Raw genomic sequence first — 22,087 nt, forward strand, 5'->3', positions numbered from 1 at the left:
CTATTATACTGGGTGCAGCAATTTCCCTCTAGAACCTCCAATCTCCCTATTCAACCAGATCTTTATGAGAGTGGATTTTAGACAGAAACTATGAAAAAAAATTAATAACTTTCTCCCTTTTTAATGCAAATGGCAATTCTTTTAGCTAATTATATTTTCCTGTTATAGTAAAAATGACAGACTATTATCAAAAAATTAAAAATGTGCTTAAACATGATAACCTACAAATGTGAACTCTGTAACCATGATTATTTATTTGCAGCTTCTTAATAAAATTGAAATTAACTTTAAAATAAGTACACTTCAGGTCTCTGTATTTGCCCACGGTTTTTGCAGTTTCAAAACAAAAATTACTTTTCTCATGGTGTATATCTCATCTACTACAATTAACAAATGTCATTTTTATTAATACTCTCTGAAATGGTATAAAGACATCACCAGTTGCCTCATAATACTATTTCAAGTCCTCAGGTTACTCTGTTTAGTAATTTTGTATTAGTTACTCTAAATATATTGTCCCCTCATTCAGCCCCAAACCAAGAAAAACACTTTCCTAAATGTAAAAAGTCCCAGGGTATTAAACTTTTTAAATTGTCAGTGAAACAGAAACTTTTTTTTCCTTTTAATCCATCTAGCATAGCTTGTTTAACTCAGCTAGAATCATTACCATTTATTCTGATTTAATGCTCCTAGTTGTTCTCATCAACCAAATCTCAGACAATACTTTTCATACCTGATAACCAAAACCCAACATCCACAGAAAAATTTCTTTAGAGAGCATAAAATCTAAATGTTTCCTTTTCCCATATTTTTAATGTTATAACTTCTTCCAATTGACGGAATTTGTGTTCTAAATATAGTAAACAGGAAAACATTTTCAAAGAGAGAATAAAAATAATTCTGAAGCACATAAATCTCTACACATCTATTAAATTCCTTGTTTTTTAAGCTTTTTTTTTTTTTTTCTATTAAGGCCATTATCACATGGAATGTCCAAAGTAAAACCAAAGCCTAATCTAAACCACACGACATTTTCACAGATATACATATTGAAGGTTATACCTTAAGTTTGATATTTATGACTCAAGAAGCATCTTAATACAGAACACTGTAAAATATGTTCAAAGAGATGCATATCAAAAACAGGCAACTTCAAAGTTGCAAATTAGAAAAACTATTTTTAGTCCATATTAAAATCTGAAGTCACACTGAATATGCTTTCCACTTGCTGGCATATGAAAGTCAGTCCTGATTAAAACTATAAGAGCATATAAAGCATATAAAAGATTCTAACAATAAAATCTAAACACTTAAGCTTATTTCTTACTGATGGAACTCGCTTTCTTCTAACTTCATTCTCAGCTGACATAAGAAGCAACTCAAGTTCCTTTATTTTTTTTTCCTTATCAGGGTCTTCATCAACAAAGGGTTGCTAAAATAAGTTAAATAAAAGAAAAGAAACAGGCTACTTACAAAATTGCTTTATTATTATTATCAATGTTCTAATTTTTATTTTCTTCTATGCAACATAAAATCTATTTTCTCTAATGAAGCTTAATACTACTAAATCCCAAATACTCAGTATCACAATCCTTCTGGTATCTAAAGAGGTGCTGGTAAATATTTTCAATTTAACAGAAAGGATTTGGGAAATTTAAATGCATGAAAAACCTTACATTGTATCATCTGTATCAACTTAAAAGCTTATGTGTGGAGTCTGTTTTAATTTATTGAATGTTAATAGATATATTCTATCCAATTTAGCAAAAATACGTCCATTCATAACCTGAATGCTCTAAGTTGGAAGAATGAAAGAACCACCTTACTGGTGTTGTGAACTACTTATCATTTGTACAGTTTATATTTCTCAAACACACAAACTTTCTCCTTTAATGTTATAATACTCAAAGTAAATAGACCAGATAGTACTATTTTTGCCCTAATTTTATAGATGAGGAAACAGGCACTATTAGATCTGAAAATGTTTGAAAGTGTTTCCTTTGGGTTTGTTTTGGTTTTTTGCTTTTTATAAATAAAAAGTTACCTGAATAAAGGCAGAAGAAGGCTGAACATGTTCTACACAATTGCCTCCAGGTGACACATACTGATAGCCCGGGATCTAAAAAGTAATTAAAACATTAATATCATACATATAACACTCTAGAAATTTTTAAAAATCTGAGGCAAAGCACAAAAACTGAAAATCAACGTGAAACACTCAGTATCTCTGTTAACTTTGAATATTTATACATACAATAGTTCCTTAATAACTACATCTTTAATCTTAGGACCTACTGATTAAAAGTCATAACTCTTAGCAAAGACCTATTTTCTCCTGAATGAAATATGAGAATTACCTGGGCTATATTTATCACCCAGTCAGTCTATCTATTATCTACAATATCCACCAAGTATTTTTAAAAATCTGCTATTAAAGGATTGCTCTGCCTCCTGGATAAGACAAAGTAATTGTGTTCCTATCCTTCAGAGGAAGGGGCTGGTCCATATGAAGCACTCTCGAAGTTGGAGCCTAAAGCAAGACTTCAATATTCTTATCTCCTACTTCTACCACCACCCCATGCCAATCTCTGTACAGAAAGATATGAAAACAGAGGCTGCTTCTATTACTTGTCTCAGAAAAACAATCAGAATCACTCATGTACTTTTTAAGACTCTGAAAATAGACTAAGAATTATTCTGTTTCTTTTCTGAAGCATCTGTAATAAAAATTTTGAAGTTGCATGCAAACTTAGTGAGCAGTGGTAGGGAGAAATATGAGAAGTGTTTTTTAAAACCTTAAAATCTAATAAATATAAATATGAAATTGTCTATTTTCCATAATGGCCTACCTAAATCACTATATAATGCAGAAACATTATATATAACTTCTAACATGGAACTTAATTTTCACAACACTTCATTAGTATCAGTTATTGCTCAGCTTCCAACGAATTAGAAACTTATCTTTCTCAAATTTTTCATTTTAATCTGTGACAGGATTTCAAACCAATCCATTTTTTTCTTTCAAGTCAAAATTAGTATTATCTTTTTAGCAGTTTAAATGAATTGAACTATGAATACACAAACCTGTCAAGAATTATTAAAAGTAAGGTAAATAATTCTTAAAGTACAAGAAATATCCTTACTTTCCAATATATTTTGATTGAGAGTGTTAAACACTCCATTGGCCCCAAATAATTTAGAAAATTATCTTCCTATGAGTTAAAAAAATAAATTTAAATGATAACCTTTCTAAGATAGAAGCAGAATGTTTCAGTTTATGCTGCTGAAATCTAGGACTCTAAAGAAAAATGTAAAGAAACAGACCATAAAAACCTTAAGGTACTGAGTATCAGCAGATAACTATACTGTCTTTACGCGTTTTCCTATTTGTAAATTAAGATGTCACTACCTTTTTTAAGTGGTTCTTTTAAAATTATGTCTAAAAAAATAATGTCCACTTTAGTGGAATAAAATCAAATCTGTGGCATACTTAGCACAGATTGTTAACAACTAGCCAAATTTTATCTTTTGGTAGATACTTTATCTTTACATTTTATGTGACAAGAACCAAGAACTGTTCAACATGAAAAATGGCATGACAGACAAATAGACAGGAAAACGTAAAACAAATCTTATGAAAACTCCTAATTTCTTGCAGGTAGGAAAATGCATTGTAAGGAAAACAGAGCTTGCCCTATGATGAACGTGGGTCATCTCCAATGAACCTGTGTAAACAAAGGCTGAAGTCACTCAGTCAGTTGAGTGATGAGGGAAAAACAAAGTTGAATGCCATCAAAGAACCAATTATTTACCACACACTCCAAAATGATGGCTTGAATGATTTTTGACTATCTTCTCCTCTAAACCATTTTATATACACTTACCTCTTAGAGGTAAGCAATACTACAATTACACAAAATTTTTTTAAAAAGTAAACTACAATCACTATTAAAGCACAAATGATCATTAGCTTTGAATCATGAAGATTCAAAGAATGATAGTATTAGGAAATGTACATACTAAGTTTCTTAACTAGATAACGTAAAAATTATATATAAAAGGAAATATTTTAATGAGTTTGTTCTCAAAATATTTATCAATCAAAACAAGTAGAGATAAACTTCCACTAATGGTTTAACAGCTAGCCATGGCATATTTCTTCAGTTTGGAAATTTAAATGTCCATTCCTCTTAATATATGTTGTTTTTGTCCTATTAAGAAACTAAAACACCTTCCCTAAAGAAACTAAAGAAAAAATAAAGATATTTTTTAAATAATAAAGGTATTAAAAATATGTGCCTGAACAGGTATGTAAAACTGATTCTGGGTTTGCAAATGGTCCATAGTCGCACAAGGTTTGTGTTGAAGTTTAGATGAAGATCGTTCTGATTTTATTCCTTCTTGTAAGTAGCCTTCCTGCTCCACTTTTCTTCGCATAGTAGAATTCCAGTGATTTTTGATAGAGTTATCAGTCCTAAGAAAGTATATATTTAAAAAGAAAAAGAGGATTCCATAAATGTTAACACTGTATAAAGTATACAAAGTACTTAAAACAAATTTTTACAACTGGTGAAATTAGACACTTTTTTTAATTCAAAAAATAAACTGTATGTCTCTACGTCAGATAAAATTCTAAAGACTGGAGATACAGCAGTGAATAAGATAAAGGAAGTCCCAGCTCTCATGCGGCTTTAAATTCTCACTGGAAGCATGGGGGCAGGGAAGGAGGAAGGAAGAGAAAAACAAAAAAATAAATAATAAGAAAAATAGTGCAATGCAGATCATTTAAAGTAGGATAAGAAAAGTGAGTAACTATAGTAATTTTGATTAGGTGGTCCAGGAAGTCCTCTGTGAGGTTACAGTGAAGCTAAGACCTGAATGACAAGAATGAACCAGCCATACAAGAACAGAAAAAAAAAAAAAAACAAGAGCATTCCAGGTAAAGGGCATAGTGAGGGCAAAAGCCCTAAAGCCAAGATCAAACACGGTCATAAAATGCAAACCACAAAATACAGAATCCCAGTATTCTTTTTCACTTCTTACAACAAAATACCTATGAAAGAAAGAGTTCATTGGCTCCCCTTTTACCTAAGGTTCCCCTTGTAAAAATGGAAGTCTTCAACCTACAGCTACTTGTAGTATAAATTTTTTAAAATACATAAACACTTACTGAGAATCTACTTTATGCTAAGCACTAAGCTAGGTTCTATGGACAGTAAAAAGATGTATCAAAGATTGAAAACATCAGAAGTTCCTAGACCAGGTTCAGTAACTTGGATAAAAAACCTTAACACTATGCTTTAATTTCCTTATCTACAAAACAAAGAGAGCAATGTTTGCTCTGCATATTTCACAAGTATATGAAGATTAATTAAGAATATAGCACCCTATCTCCAAGTTTCAGCAGGAGGGTAGGAGCCCAACTTTAGCTGACCTGGATCCAAGTTGTAAAACTACTTTCTAAAAAAGATATGAGAAGTTTGTTTTTCCTTTATATAAAGCCAAGTAACTAACACAGATGGGCACTCAATTGCTAGGTAAGTGTACAATAGGATGAACTATGTGAAATAAAATGGTGCTGTCAAGTCTTCTGACTTAAGGACTAGTTATTGTTTATCTTGAGAACCTGTATGTAATGGGTCGTATCTGCTTGGCTATGTGGGTGAAAGGTGGGATTTCTCTCCGTTTTTTGCAATCTCTTATCAGATTGCCTATGATGGGCATCACATTCTGATTTAATGTTTATTCAACAGTAAAAGTGTTTTCTTTCTCTAAAAAAAAAAAGAAAAAAAAGAATATATGTAAAAGCATTTTATAAACTATTAAGTACTATACAGAGATTACAGCAATAAAAAACAAGTGCGTATCTTCCGAGTGAGGTATGGATTTTCCCAAGATTGTTGGTCTACTGTACTACAGACAGCTAGGAAACATTTGAACCAGTGCCGTGTATAGTGTACTTAGCACATCACTGCCCCTGAGGAAAGTGCTATATTTTAGCCACATCGATATATACACACTACTCATGATCTGAATGATACCATAATTAATTAAGAATTGAATTTTCTCTAATGCACTTTCATAGCAATTTTTTTCAGCCAGTGTATTTGTTATTCTCTGGTCTTATACATAGAATCCAATACGAAAGAAATCTCTTCAACTCAGATTCCATTCCAACTTAGTTTGTACAAAGAAGGTTGCTTAAATGGCACTGTGTAAACACAATTTTGGGAGTGCATTAAACGTTCACATAATCTAAAGGTCCATCATTTTGTTGCACAAATTACTGCTATAAAATATTTCATTAAAAAAGTAATTATATCCCTTACCACAAAATGTACTGATATTACAAATATCGCAAAGCGTTGCTTGTATTCTGCAGTCTAAATTTTAATTACAAATAAAAGTCATGGGGTACTTATAAATATATTTAATAGTAACATAATAAAGATCAAGTTTAAGTACAGAAAAATGTATATACATTTATATAAGTACCTTCCAGGAAGTAGTTTGGCAATTTCTGCCCAACGATTTCCCAACCGCTTATGTGCTTCATAGATAATCCTGTCCTCCTCTTCTGTCCAGGAAGATTTCTTTACCTCAGGATTCAGATGATTATGCCATCTTTCTCTACACTGCTTGCCTATTCTTCCTTTTAAATGTTTTGCAATTAAAGACCATCTTTTTGGCCCATATTTCTGAACTAATTCAATAACCTAAGAAAACAGAAAACAAAGTTTGAAAAAGCATTACCTTTTTTAAAATAAATAAGTCATGGGGGTATAATGTAGAGTATAGTGGCTACAGCTAGTAATACAGTATTGCATATTTGAAAGTTGCTGAGAGAGTAGATCTTAAAAGTTCTCATCACAAGAAAAAAATGTTTACTACGTATGGGGATAGATATTAACTAGACTTGTGATCATTTTGCAATATATACATTACGTTGTACATCTGAAACTAATACATAATTATATCTCAATTTTTAAAAAGCACTACCTTCACAGAATTTTAAAACATAACTCAAGAATGCCATTTTTAATGCATTAAATCCAAACCACAACTGCAACTTAAAAAAACAATTTTACTAGTAACTATTCCTTCAGCATTTGCCAAGTTCAAAAACTGATCCCAAACTTATCTAAAATACAAGGTGTTAATTAAAGTGACTTGTAAGTTAAATTGTTTCATACAAAATTAATATGACATAACAGTAAAAACGTTGAGACTTAAGCATTTTCTACTCTTACTTTTTTTTTTTTTTTAAAGCTTCAGCTGAAAGCCAAATAAATCATTATGGAAGCAGGAAGGATCTACAGTTACTGTCTTTTCATTTCTTCCTTTCTCAAACTGAAAGGATACAAATCATACATTTTAAAACTTACCATTGGCCATCAAGTAAATCAGATCAGTTCTGAGCCTGGTGAAGTTTGGGGTTTTTTTGTTTGTTTTGTTTTGTTTTTTGTTTTTTTTTTTTACTTTGAGTGGCAGTAAGAATACTCTAATTTCCCAACTACATTAACAACATTTATGCCGTAAAGAGCATGAACTAAAGAGCAACTCTCAGTAGAGAACAGCAACTCTCCCATTCTTCCCACACTTTCATAACACAAAGAATTACCTTGGTTTTTGAATCATCCAACTCTTTGGGAACATGAGGCTCTGATATCTGTCTTATTTGGGGGTTCATTATAGGTCAAGAGGGAAAGTTAAGAATGACTTCCTTACACCTCACATTTTCAGATAAAATAAGAATAAAATTAAATTCTGTTTTTAAAACGCTAACTCAATTTTCAACAAGAAATTATATCCTAAATGTTGCTAACCTAAGCTCTAAAGAAGGTGACTAAGCTGATAGTATTTTTCCTTCTGCAAACCAAACTTTCAGACAGCAAAGGCTGTACATATTATATTTGGTTTGACTCAGTTCTGAAAAAACTACATTTCAAGATACTCAAGTTTCAATTCTTATGCAAGCAGTAACTCAGAGAACAAATCAAAGTGATTTAAACATGTATTTATGTGATAAAAAACCAATGTATTAGGAAGAAAAAAAGCAAGTCCACCTACACAGTGAAAATAAAGAATATGAACATGTTACCCTCTGATCTTCTTCTTTAGTCCAGGGACCCTTTATCAATTCTGGATTTAAAACTTTCTGCCACCGATGCTGACACTGAAAATCAGAACGATTCTGAAAGAATTCAGATGATTTTGTTATTGAACAATTGTCTTCCAGAAAGCAAGTCAGCCCAAACTTATACCTCACAACCTTAAGAAGAAAGTTTTTGAGAATAATGCATTCAATAGCATCCTTTAAAAATGTAGTATTCATTTTACATGCCTGTGTCCCAATTCATTTTTAATTAAAGTTGTTGGCATTGCTTAGACTATAAATAAAGACAACATATATTTGAAGTTAAATTATGTATCTCTATACTCTGCCTTATAACACAGCAAAAAGCAAAGCTACAACACAGATACTGCCATAAAGAAATGTATTGATCAATAAAAGGGAGTAAACAGACAACTATACAAAGCAGACATACGAACTCAAACAGCATAGCAGTCTGGATTCATATAGTATAGCAGTACATAACTCTAGACAACTAAAAAATCCTGAAAGGCATTATTAGACCACTCATGGTATTTAAAGGATGTTTATAAATGACAACCTCCAAGTTATCAAGTAAAAACTAAATATACCTAGATAGAAGATGTGCATTATATACCAGTTAAATTATTTAAGTGTTGAAGTTCAAAAGGAAAATGAATTTACCAGGATAAAACCTTATGTAGAAACATCCCAAACTCCAAAAATGATTAATAAGTGTAGCCTTATTTTAGTCAAGTCACAACCTAGTAACTCCTATGTATTACAAGGATAATAATAATAACACTTAACTTTTCATTAGTGATTCAGTTTCCAAAGATATTAGTTCATATACAGGATTACAGATAATTTAGAAGCATATAAATACAAATACTTTATTTACCAATAGCTCTGTCCTGGTGCCTAGTGCACTTATTTTTATTCAAACTGAGCTTCTTCATTTACAGCTTCTCTACATCAATGCTGATCCATTTTAAGGTTATCAATTTTTCAAAATAATCAGGCTGTTCCTGTAATAGCCTTGTAGCATTTCTCTGTTCACTTCATTTGTTGTTATACCATTGAAATTAAACTGATAAAGCTAATGTAAATAGCTTTTCTAATTTAGCTTCCATTTATTGAACACATGCTAAATGTCAGGAACTGTGCCAAACATCCTATATGTTACTTCTAATTCTCACAGCAACGTAGCTTTTTCTGGTTTTATTAATTAGCTACCAAAATATTTCAATATATTTAACTTCTCTCAAAATGTTTTAACATTTATCAGCAAATATTTATAAAGCCCTACCCAAACTTCATATCATTTTTGTTTTAGATTAGTAATCTTTTTAGATCCCTGGATAAACTAATTACTAGAAAATCAGACTTTATAAGCTTCCAACTGTAGGAAAATCAGGACAAAAGAGATGTTTTTAGGAAGGAAACCTAAATCTAAAATAATGTAGACACATTTCTGAAAAATAGCAAATGTAACCCCATGGCCTAAATCATTCATGTCAGCAATATAAGATAATGTTTCACTTACTTGAAGATGACTAGCAATTAGAGTCCAATCATCAGTTCCATGTTGTTCAACCAACTTCTTTAACTTATCATCCTATTAAAACAGGTATGAAAAATTAAAAAGTTCTCCCTCACCTTATTCCTGAACATAGATACTCTTCAATTCTTCCATGTCATATCTGGTGGCCATTTTTAGAAGGACTGAAGCCATTATAACACAAGTTCTCCCATCTACTAAACTGATTCTGTCAGTCTCAACATCAACCCGCTATTCATGTATGGCTGAAGAAAACTAATGTGCAAGTTAGTTGACGGATAACTTTTCTCATGTTTTATTTTTAAATATCTTTAATATATATTATTAATCATTAAATACGAGCATGGAATTAGTAAGCCTTATCACATAATCACCTCATCTCTTGTCCACTTTACTCTATTCCAGAGTTTCTTCAACACTTTTTGTTGTGGGACTTCATAATCATGATCAGCATACTGAAGGTCATCGTCCTCATCCTCACTGAAAAGAACACAATTGTGAAATCAAGAATTTTATTTAAATATGTGAATTCAACCACTGAATCTGAATACACAGTTACGACTAAAGAAGCCACTCAGACTAGCAGACATATGTCCGACGAGATTATTCAAAGTATAAAAAAAAATTAAGAGTCATACAATGGAGAGGAGCTGTAGTTCTTACTGACACAGAGGAATGAAGCTAGATATGTCAGCAGAGGCCAAGTGATAACCTTTATGTCATGCTAAGGAGTTTGGCCTTTATTCTTTATTTGACCTTTAACCTAAAGAGTTAAAGGAATTTAAGTAAGGGAGTAAAAGACCAATATCTTGTGTTTCAGCAAAAATCACTGGCAGGAATGTGGAGAGATGGAGGAAGGAAGACCAGTTGGTAATCTTTCACAATATCCCAAGTAAGAAATTATTAGGGCCTGGCAACAATAATGGTAAAATACAAAACACAGTCAGTTAAAAGACACAATGGAAGAAATGAGCCATTTACAACACCAACAACAAAAAAAGTTAAAATATGTAGAAATAATTTGAGTATACAGATCAAGTTATAGTAAACAATGAAACACTATTATGAGACACAGAAGAACAAATGAAAAAACATTCAGAGCACATTCTTGGAAAGGAAAACAATATTATAGATGTCCATTCTCTGTAAATTAATTCATAAATTTAGATTAAATGAATAAAAATACCAATAGATTTTCAGAGGAACTCAGACAGGCTGATTCTACAGTTCATATGGAAAAATAAACAGGCAGTAATAGCCAAAAAAGGAGAGAGAGAATTAGCACTACCCAATATCAGAATATACCGTAGAGAAACAATAAATAAAACAGAATGGTACTGACACATGCGCAGATACTCAAATCAATGGAACAGAATAGAACATTCAGGAAAAAAACAAAACCCATATGGGAATTTGGTAAATTATAATAGTAACATATCAATCAGTGGGGTAAAGATGGACTTTTCAATAAAGGGTAAGACACTGGGTAGCTATCTTAAAAAATAAAGCTAAAGTCTTACTTTAAAATAAAAAATTCAGATGAAGCAAATATTTTACACTTAAAAAAATGAAAACATAATAGTACTATAATAGGGTAGAATTCTATTTTTTACATCCTTGAGTAGAAGAAATCTAAATGTGACAAAAATCAAGAAACCATAAAAGAATAAACCAACTAAGGTCGTGATAGTAGCTATAGAAAGAAGCACATAAAACTGAGATATGAAAAAGGTAGAAACAAAAGGATTTTTCAACTGATGAATCTGAGAGACATGGGAGGAAGGTTCAAGGACGACTCCAAAACTTCTGGCTTTGGGAGCATAAATAGAGCTATCCAATGAGATAAGGAATAGAAGGAGAAACAGAACTTTGGGAGGTAGAAGGGAATGAGGAGAGTAAGCAGTTTGGACTGATTTCAAGGCACTTGAGAAATATACAGGTGGATACTGGGTATATACAGAACAGCACTGTCCAACAGAAATGTAATGCAAGCCACATATGTAATTTCTTAGTAGCCACATTTAAAAAAAATAGAAACAGGTGAAATTAATTTTAATAATAAATAATATTTAACCCAATATATTTTTAAATTGTCAATTCAGCATGTAATCAACATAATCACAAAATTTTTTACATTCTTTTCTTCTTACTTAAGTCTTCAAAATCTGGTGTGGCATTGTCCAGGAGGGAAGAGAGTGCCAAAGGCAAAAGAGAAAGAGAAAAAAACCAAGAAGATGAAGCTGATAGAAAGAGCCCAGGAGCAACAAAGTGAATTCCTAGCTACAGACAGAGCTAATCAGAAAAATAAAAATTAAATTAAATAAAAAAAAATTTTTTAATAAAATAAAATTAAAAGTACATAGCAATTCAGACTAGCCACATATCAAGAGCTCAACAGCCACATGTGACTAGTGGCTCTCCTACTAGGCAGAGCCGATCTAGAAGACAACTGGGCACGTGGATCTTCTGCTCAGGTAACAGGTCTAGGGTAGACATACAGTTTTGGCAATCACCAGCACGCAGAGAACAGTTAAAGCCATGAGAGCACAAAACCCCAGAAAAGAGGGCAGGTCTTTACGATAAACTGAATTAGAGGATTTTAAGTAGTCAATGGACTGAATAAAGTTATGAGCATCTGAAAATAACATGAGCTAATATTTACTTAACGTTTCTAAGTACCAGACATTGTGGAAAATGAAGGCCTAGACTTAATATATACGGTTTACAGATCCTTTGCAGGAACTTCTAATTTCCCTTGATTTGTCAATTCCATTAGGACCAAAATTATTCTTATCCGACCAAACAAGACACCAAATCCCCCACCCACCTACCTATGACATCTAACTGCTTCTTTAGTTTAATGCACTTCATTATTCCAATACTTTCTCCCCTAAAGCTAATGTCTATTTTAATAATCTGCCAGTCCTATTTCCATATATGATTGTTTTGTTAAACTATGCTGAAAATAAAAGCACAGGTTTAATTAAATACCTGTTATTTGCAGCCATCTTCAGTTATCAGAAATATCACTTGATTAGCCACGATTAAATTGTTAAATTGGAGATGGTTCAGGATCCAATGACTTCATAAATTTCTAAGAAGGCTAGTAAACCAGATGAAACACCATACTGAAGCTTGCTGTCCACTGTACACACTCATGGAACCTACCCGTCCTTCTCAATGCTATCACACTTGCCAACCTTCCCAACCAGATTGTAAACTCAGGAGTACAAAGACCATGTCTAATACGTTCCCCTCTCTTCATCAAGCACAGTACCTGCCATTCAAACACTTGTAAAATTACTGAATGATCTTGCTTACTCTTTCACCTCCTCCAAGTATCCTGTATTCCAAAATTACCTCACTCCTTCCCAACCCAATCAAAACTTTTACCTCCCTTAATACAGCTGATCTCAAGTTGACATGAGAAAGAAAACTTTTTTTTAACAAATGCAAATACCTCTAAGAGGAGGTAAAAAGCATTCCCATTTATTAAAAAGAACTTTCAAAATCCAAATGCACCTCCAAGTGGTAGAATTTTAAGAAGCATAACCTCCTGAAACAAACATAAAAAATATATTCAGTACAGAAGGGGTTCTTTGGGGTGTCTACTAATATTGCCTAACCTTTCCTAGAACTGTCCCCTGCAACATTATCACTTCCTGTCATTCCCAAACAGCCCTCAGTCATGCTTTTTACAGGTTCCCCTCTTTTCTTCCCTCCCCTCAGACCCCAACACCTTCCATAACAGCATACTTGAGATTGCTTTAAAAATTAGGTTATTTGAAAACAATTTTTAATTTGGGGACTCACCCATATACATTTTGAGTATTCACAAAAATATCAACATCACATCTAATCTGTACAAAATTCACCTTATCAGTATTCTTATAAAAATATGTTAAGTTAAAGATATGAGTCCAGATGTTATTTTGGTCAAAAGACTAGTTTCCAAGGAGTAATATTCCTGAAAACGTATTCATTTTAACTTCAAAAACCTGCCTTATTTTTTAACCACATACTTGATTTGTGAGAAATTTCTATTTCTACAAGAGGTTTCATTCTCTCTTGCATCAGCATGGCCATCATGTTCAGGAAGCTGGGTTTTTTGAGTGGTTGAGTGGTTGAGTGTGAGGGAGGATTAAAGTAGAATTCTTAGAATCCACCTCTCTACCGCTGGGACTTCCCTAGAATCTATCTACCTAAATACTTCTTAGTTTTAGCATTAAGTTATTTCTATATTATTTAAGTAATCGTTGAAAGGATAAAACTTTCAAGTAAGCGTGACAGAAGATCCTAGAAACTCATCACTAGCTACAACATAAAGTTGCCTGAGAATGCCTACAATTTGCGAAGAAAAACGGGAAGAGATAAAACCCCACAAATAACTTCACCAATATTCTACTTTCACCATTTAACAATGAAAAGGTCCCATTGCTTAATAATGGTTAGACACCATCAAAACAAATCATTATTTTATTTGCTTTATTTGTGGTTTTATTTGCTTTATTTTTCTGCTTTCTACTTCATTTTTTAGTATTTCTGTATTGTAGCTATCAATGCTGGTAATATCTAATAGTTAAATAAAATCAACTTCCTACTATCTATCTGTAAATAGATAAACCATTTTTAGCCTAGGGTGACTAATCTAGAAGACAGTAAAAATAGGTGAAATTATTTCTCCAGTCACAAAGCAAAAACTGAAGAGGAATTTGGTCTTTGAATCTCCATTCAGGACTTGGTTTCCAGAATCATTCTGCCAGTTTTATTTTTTAAGTCAAAGAAAATATTTATTCTGTAACTGTCTAATACATAAACTAAGTACCATATTCAAAAACTTTTGTAGATTATGAATGAACAAAGTGATTAGGGTGATTATGAAACTGCAAAATGAAGAGCATATGCACACACACAAAAATACTATGACTCATTAGGCTAGGAAAATGGTTACGAGTAATTCTACACTGGGGTGTAAGCTAATAGGATGTGATAGTCATAACTTTCCCTGTGAAACAATACACAAACTATTCACACTTGGCAATATTAAGATAAAACATTCAAGAGAAGTTCAATTTTAAAGAACAACAATTATTCCACCTAAAAAAGAGTAAAACGTGGTGTGCCAAAGGAAGAATTTGAGATTTTTTAAATTTATTTTTATTTGAATAGAAACTGATTTGAATTAGAGAAATATCAGTAGTTTTATAAAATTTGCTCCAGTAAAATCACTTCAACTTGATAATATTTTAAATCAAACTGCATCAAGTCTGAATATTTTTATCATAATCAAAAAATACATCTTTATTATACTGTCTTGACAGGATAACTGTGAATTTTTTTAAGTTCAGTCGAATTCAAGGTATGAAAATTTACCAGTTTGATTTAATAAAGTGAAATCAGGCCACCCAGTGGTTAATACGATGTACTGCATACATGAATATTTTATTTCCAAATCTGGACTGCAAACTAGCATCATTATAGTAAGACAAATTCGACTTTATTTGACCATCAATAGCAATAATGAAATAAATACTGAAGGGATTTCTACCTAGCTATCCATAAACAAAAACAATGCAAGAACATTTCTATTTTATTCCATTAGTGTGTGTATATTTTTAAATGAGGAAAGATGATTACAAAAAGAGTTCAAAATAGGAACTATATTAAAGCTAGATGGTACCTTATAGACCACAAAATCCAAACCCCTTATATTAACAGACAAAAAACAGGGCTATAGAGTTTACCTGCTTTCCCCAAACAATATTGCTAATTACAAAGTTGATTTAAAAATCAGTTCTCATATTTCAGTATTCTTCACCCACAACACCCATCTCACTAGAAACAACACAGTAAAATTGCTTCCTACACACACACATACCGCACTGAAAAACATCTTCCAATTCAAGAGCTGGCTTTTGTCTTTCCAGTTTAGTATAGTCACCAGTCACCTCAACTGTAAATACCTGAATCTGTTCCTACTTAAACAGGCCTTCTAGCTTCTAAATGACACTTTCTAAAGCTTATTTTTAAGAGTGGAACTGGCTTTTAAAACCTAAAATTAATTACTTAATACATACATATGGTTAAAAATCAAATACATGTTAATAACAGATATACCAATTTTAGTATTGCCTGTAAATTATGTCATTAAAACCCCCAGTGGGATCTAAAAACTATTTAAAGTCACAACACCAAATAAACCTTTTCCTTTATGTAAATCCAGATCAGAGATATACAGCTATCTTAAAGATCAAAAGAGCTAACATCCTTCAGTTGTTTAAACCTGAGGTAACATTTTTTTACTCCTTTTTTTTTTTTCAGATCATACAGGAGAGGTTATTACAGGATTTATGCCTGTAGTTTTATGCAAAACTTTTATACAGCAAAGTATAGTTTTCAATCAAATACTTAAATGGTTGTATAGTGGAGATTTTAAAGTGACTGAATTATGTCCTTTTTCATTCAACTATAAATTAGGTTCATATTTATTATTAAGATACTTAAAGGCATGAGACTAGACTTTGCCCAATAAGTAGATTATTTATCCTTTAAAACATTTCATATTCTATTATTTTTTAAGATAAATAAGTCATATTTACATATACAAGAAATATAATTTAGAGCACAAAACACATTCAAGTATGAAGACCCTAAGAAATATACCATTCAGAGATGATAATTCCTCATCACATCTTCTACCTGTATACTCCCATAGGGAGTGTAGCTTCACCCCACCACATTTAATTACTCCAGACTTATGACTCTTTCAATCATTCTGTAATACATTTCAATTAATTTATACAGCTGACAGGAATAAAAGTCAACAGTGCAATTAATGTTTAGATCTCAAAGCTCACAGTATTGTCAATAAAACAACTTATACAGGCAAATTAATCATTAAATCACTTCTTCTTTCTTAGCCTATTATTATGAAGCATATGCAAGTTATGGACAGAAAAACTAACTGGAGAAGGCAGGGTTATGACATTCAAGCATCCATGTCTAACCATAACTAACTGCTAATGACAGCATTAGCCAAGAAACTGTTTCAAATAAGATTAACATCAATACTGATTAGTAGATAATGCCACACACTGAATATAAACAAACTCCTGTTATTGAGCTGACAATATTCACTTGTCACCTTGCTTAATGAAGGTATATTTAAAAATTCAAAAGAAAAGGCCTAAATCAATACCTCAGTAATTATAGTTACAGGAGATTTTAATATCTATCTTTTCTGAAGACTGAGAAGTCAAACAGGTCCTTGATGTTCTAGAGTAGTAATTCTCACCTGGGTGATTCTGCCCCCAACAGACATTTGGTAATGTCTGGAGACACTTTTGATCGTCACACCCGGGGGAAGCGAGGTGTTACTGGCATCCACCGGGTAGAGCCCAGGGGTGCTGCTAGACATTCTACAAAGCACAGGACAGCACCCCTCCCACCCCACCTTCCCAATACAAAGAATTATCTGATCCAAAATATCAACAGTGCCTAGGTTGAAAACCCTCTTCTAGAGAAGTGTGTATGTGTGTGTGTGTGTGTGTGTGTGTGTACATTTGTTCCACCTCAAGAGTTTGATCTATTCTGTAGTTGCTACAAAGTAATAATCTAACAAAGACTAATAATCTAACAAAGACTTAATTACATTCTATGCTGATTTCTGCAAAAGATACCTTACATGCAGCAGATGCTTAATAAATGAAGAGCAACAAATACTATGTGTACTTATTGCCAATTTTTAACAGAAATCTGCAGTGAATGAAGCTAGTACTAAATTTCAACTTGGGAAATACACCTCTAGTTGAGACTTTGAGGCTGTGGATCTAGATAAATAAAACCATTTGGAAATCCTGCCAAACATCTTTTCATGTTTATTTAATAATACTGACAACTAAAAGATACCGTAGTTTTTTGTCATCTAAGTAATTCCTACACACAATTTAGGAGTAGCTACTATAATGACAAATAAAAATGAGAAGCGTAAATTCATCCTAGCAAGTTTTCCAAAAAAACATGCCCTACCTCTGTGCAACACTTAGGCACAGTCAGAGCCCAACAGACACACAAAATATTAAGTGACTCAAACACATTGTTTTATTTTAAGATCAAGCTACTGGTGGTAACAGTGTGGCATCTTCCCAGTAGAAGATATTAAAAATACATACATAAAGCTGAGAACGTGAGTATGGTAATAACAGTAAACATCAAAAAACGTCCTCTCTCCTCAGCTATTCTTCAGAGGACTTCCACGCCTTTCAAGGGAGCAAAGATGGCAGAGGGGTCCCCACCCAGGTTTATCACAAAGTTCCTATTTTTAACTGGCCCAGTCATTCAGAGAAAAAGAGGCCCTCTGAACACCATTTTCAGGTCGTCCAGGCAGGACACTTCCACTTTCATCTGCGGAGCGTATTCCCTGAAAGCGCACAGACTTACCTGCCAACTCCCACCAAGAAGTGGCTGTGAGCGTTTGGGGGTCTGGATGTGCGCTGTGGGGAGAGTCACTCAAAAGAGCAACCTGGGCATCTGTTAGTCACTTTCTGAGTCTGAAACACACTGGTCCCCAACTCCACACGTCACGGCTGCGCTGTGGCCAGCGGGCCGAAGCGGCTGTGGAGCAGCGGGAAGAAAACCTCTGCCCCGGCTGGGGAGGGCCTGGTGCGGAAGCAGCGGGAAAGGAAAGGGAATCTGAGCCGACACTGTGCCGACGGGCCTGGGCGAAAGGGATGTCACCCACCTGCGCGACCTCTTCGCCATCCTTCAAGTACCGCATAGGCGCGGGCTGGGCGGGGACGCAGTTCAGCCTCCTCCAGCCTCAGGCTAATGCTCCTTCTCCCCGACCCTCCCTCCGCTTCCCTCTCCGAGGTCCCTCTCCGCGGCGACCGAGTGCGGAACGCACGTCCCCGGCTGGGCAGGACAGAAGGACGGAGGGGCGGACCGCGACCCGCCCCCGGTCCGCAGCGCCGCTCCTAGCCCCGGCCCGGCCCGGTCAGGGATGCCCCCAACATGTCAAGAGGCGCGCTCCCGCCCTCCGCCGGCCCCTCCCGCCACCTCTCAGTCTCTTCGCCGCTGTCCCAGCGCGGCTCCGCCGCGGGCGCCGACCCCCACCCTCTCCCCGCAGCGAGCAGCCCTGCAGGGCTCACAACCTCCCGCAGGGTTTTGTCCGCACCGCCGAATCTCGCGCCCAGCCTCCCTCAAGAGCCGCCGTTTGAATCTGCGCACGCGGCCCCGAATCTTATTGGCTGTGGCGGCCGCACGCGGGGGGACGAGGGCGGGGCGGGGAGAGCGCGCGCGACTGGGGGCGGGGCTGGGGAGCTGGAAGCCGGGACTGGAACCCGCGGGAGTCGGGGAAGGAGCTGGGAGCCAGGGGGTGGGGCCGCAGGCCAGGCTCGCGGGTCCAGCAGTGACAGGACCCGGAGCGCGCAGAGAGCCGCACCCGAGGGGGCGGGACGCCGAGGGTCGCGCGGGGCCTGCTGGGAAAGCGAGTTCCAGGCTCGCGGAGAGGCGTGTCCGGAAGCGGCGGCAGGAGCCCAAACTTCCCTGGGTGCGCGGACGGTGTCCCGGAGGGTTGAGCTGTCCCGCCAGGGCATGTTCCCGCAGCCTTCTCTCGGCCTCAGCTCTTCAGTCCTCGGGTACATCCCTCCTCACTAGTTAGGAGGCGTGGTCTTCGGACTGGAGACAAATCTAACCATAAAATTTGCGCGGCCGTTATTGTTTAAGCAAAAATGCGAGCTATTTTTGCGAAACATCGACTAGCGAAGACTCTGTAGCAGGAAACCGAATATCAAGAATGAGCAGGAGTGTGACAGGTGAAAAAGTTTTTAGCTGGACACGTGCTTGGAACGGAAAAGGGAAATAATCCGGGTCGGCGGCTGGTCTCCAAAGTGCTTAATCTCCTCCCCGGCTCTACGGGAAGTAGCTGCTGTGCGCGGTGAAGGAGCCCTGATCCAGAAGAATGCAGGAAGACCGGAGCGGACTGGGAGTTTCGCCCAGATAAATGAGTACGGTCGTCAACAGTAGAAGGTGACCTTCCTTCGCAGGAGAGACAGGAGGACGGGGCAACTGCACTGGAGGAGCTTCTGGCAGTTAAAACTACTCTAGAGGTTTCAAGTCTAATAACTACAAGCTGCTCAGTTCAAGTAGCATTAAAGTAGATTAACTACAGTAAGTATTAGAAACGGTGAAGGATCCAAATTTGCAAGGTAACATGCTCTACTGCATGGAGCACGAAACCACAGGTTAATATTGTAACAAACTTACATTTTGCTATTTTGAAAGTTTACGCATCAATTTTTGCAAATAAGAGATGCAGGTGCAAATGTGAATTAAGAGGCGCTTGCATGCACTACTTTCAAAACTTAAAACACCTGCCTTTTTATAGTTCCTTTTTCTCAAGGTATGGGTTCTGGGAAGGTAAAACAGCTTTTCTTTCAAATCATTCCGTACTGTGTTGCTAGTTGACTTAAAAAAAAAACAAAAGCCTAATTTAGAAAGTAATGTCGTTTGAAAACAGTGTTTTCTTTACTCCTGGGTCATACAGTACTCCGCTTATTTACATCCTAACAGGAAGCAGAGTTTCTACTATATTTTAGGCTGTAGTCAGTTGTATACGGAGTACCTTTTTAGAGCTTGAAGAGAGTTGTTTTAGATTTTGATAGATTTTGACAGCAAACTAAGTCCCTCTCATTTTAGCGATAGAGAAAAACATAATTCCTCAGAAAGATAACATCGCAAATTCATTTAAATTAGTTACAAAAAAAACGAAGTGTGGAATTAAAGTGGTTCACAGTCATTTGAATACACATACTCAAATATATTATAACCTGTGACTTGCGTTGTTTTAATCAAAATATATTTAATAAAGAATTTTAATTCAGAGTATATAAAGAACTCAAAACTCAATAATGAGAAAAAAAAAAAAGAAGCAATAAAAAGGGCAAAAGATTAGAGCAGACACTTCACCGAAAAAGATAAGTAGCATGAAAAGGTGCTCCACATCATTAATCATTAGAGAAATGCAAAGTAAAACCACAATGAGGTACTACTACACAGCTATTAGAATGGGGGGAGGGGGACTGTAAAAAGTGTTGGCGAAGATGAAGATGCTGAGCAAGTATAACTTTTCATACACTGCCGGTAGGAATGCAGATGAAACAGCCACTTTGGAAAACAGATGTTTACAGTGGCTTTATTTGTAATCACCAGAAGCTGAAAACACGAGGAACTTTGTCACACGTTTACTCCTCAGCCCTCAAGAGTTAGTTTTGAATAGTCTGTTAATGCTTCTCAAGTCTTTCCACAGAGGTATGGGGCGGGGAGGGGGGGGGGGGGGGAACCAAGGGGAGACAGGGGTTGGGGACAAGTGCTGGAAATTTCTTTGAAAACTGTCTTATTTTTGAAAACTCATTTTTTATATTTAAAAATGAGTTTATAAATTATTTACTTTCTTACTCCAAATCTTTAAATAAATCGCCTCATTATTATTAAATAAATGAGCAGAAAGTACACCATGCTCATCCTTCACATGGCTGCACCAGCTTCTTATCCTCCTGCAAAGGCCAAATACTCCAAAGTTTTGCTAACTTAGTCTGAAAAGCTTATGCTGGTTTAATATAGTACCTAATAGACTATAGTTTTCATAGAGCTGTATCAACCATTCCCATAAGTAGATTTTTGTCTGTTCTGTTTATTGTTAGATCATCAGTCCCTAGAATAGTGATACACCCAGATGCTCAATAAATATAACTGTAGAATGAATGGAAAAATATAAATAAGTGCATTAAGTAAATATTTATGCTTACAGGGATGCAACAAGTACAAATTAAACCAGATTTGAAACACCATTTTATGACTACTAAGGTAGCAAAATTTTTCTAAATCCTGCCAACAAAGTTTGAATAATTCCTTGATGTTAGTATTGAAACTGGTATAATCCTTTTGGAAAGCAATACCAAGCAAAAGCCGTAAATGTGTGCACAGCCTTTGACAAGAATTTAGAATGTAATTCAATACAAGCAAAAAAGATGTGCTTGAGTTCTTATAGTAGTGTATTCCATTAGAACCCCAGTTTGGAAGCATTCACATTTTGAGCCTAGTTTAAATGGTTCATCAGCAGGAAAAAACAATTATATAGCCAGTAAAAATAGTGTAATATTAAGACAATGCCATTAAATGGCTATTACACTACTAGGCCCTTCTAGGTGCTTTGCATGCATTAGTCTTTGGTAATATCCCAACTTCTATAATTGTAACAACCCTATGAGATAGGTACCAGTTACTTTCCTCCACATTATAAATGAGGAAAATTGGGCACAAGGAAATAGCACAAATATGGTGTATAAAACTTGTCCCAATATTGATAATGCTAAATAAATATGCTTTGGCAGAATAGTGAAACCATATATTATGTATTTGATATGAAAACC

The 22,087-nt window shown here is 35.1% G+C and overlaps 1 protein-coding gene across 3 annotated transcripts in view; it reads right to left on the minus strand.

The window, feature by feature from the left end:
• Positions 1–18,627, minus strand: part of MYBL1 (MYB proto-oncogene like 1) — a 33,406-nt gene extending 14,779 nt beyond the window's left edge. For 2 of the 3 annotated variants that reach the window (XM_068525757.1, XM_068525755.1), the window contains exons 1-8: positions 18,400–18,627; positions 10,034–10,139; positions 9,645–9,716; positions 8,105–8,197; positions 6,499–6,719; positions 4,303–4,477; positions 2,045–2,119; positions 1,328–1,432 (exon numbers count right to left, since the gene is read on the minus strand). In XM_068525757.1, the coding sequence (XP_068381858.1) occupies positions 1,328–1,432; positions 2,045–2,119; positions 4,303–4,477; positions 6,499–6,719; positions 8,105–8,197; positions 9,645–9,716; positions 10,034–10,139; positions 18,400–18,419 (867 nt within the window). In that variant the 5' untranslated portion in view covers positions 18,420–18,627. The remainder of the gene's footprint in view (positions 1–1,327; positions 1,433–2,044; positions 2,120–4,302; positions 4,478–6,498; positions 6,720–8,104; positions 8,198–9,644; positions 9,717–10,033; positions 10,140–18,399) is intronic. The other variant, XM_068525756.1, reaches the window with a different exon arrangement.
• Positions 18,628–22,087: the final 3,460 nt, after the last annotated feature.

This window comes from Eschrichtius robustus, chromosome 17 (genome assembly GCF_028021215.1).
Source record: "Eschrichtius robustus isolate mEscRob2 chromosome 17, mEscRob2.pri, whole genome shotgun sequence".
In the NCBI taxonomy this organism is placed as follows: domain Eukaryota; kingdom Metazoa; phylum Chordata; class Mammalia; order Artiodactyla; family Eschrichtiidae; genus Eschrichtius; species Eschrichtius robustus.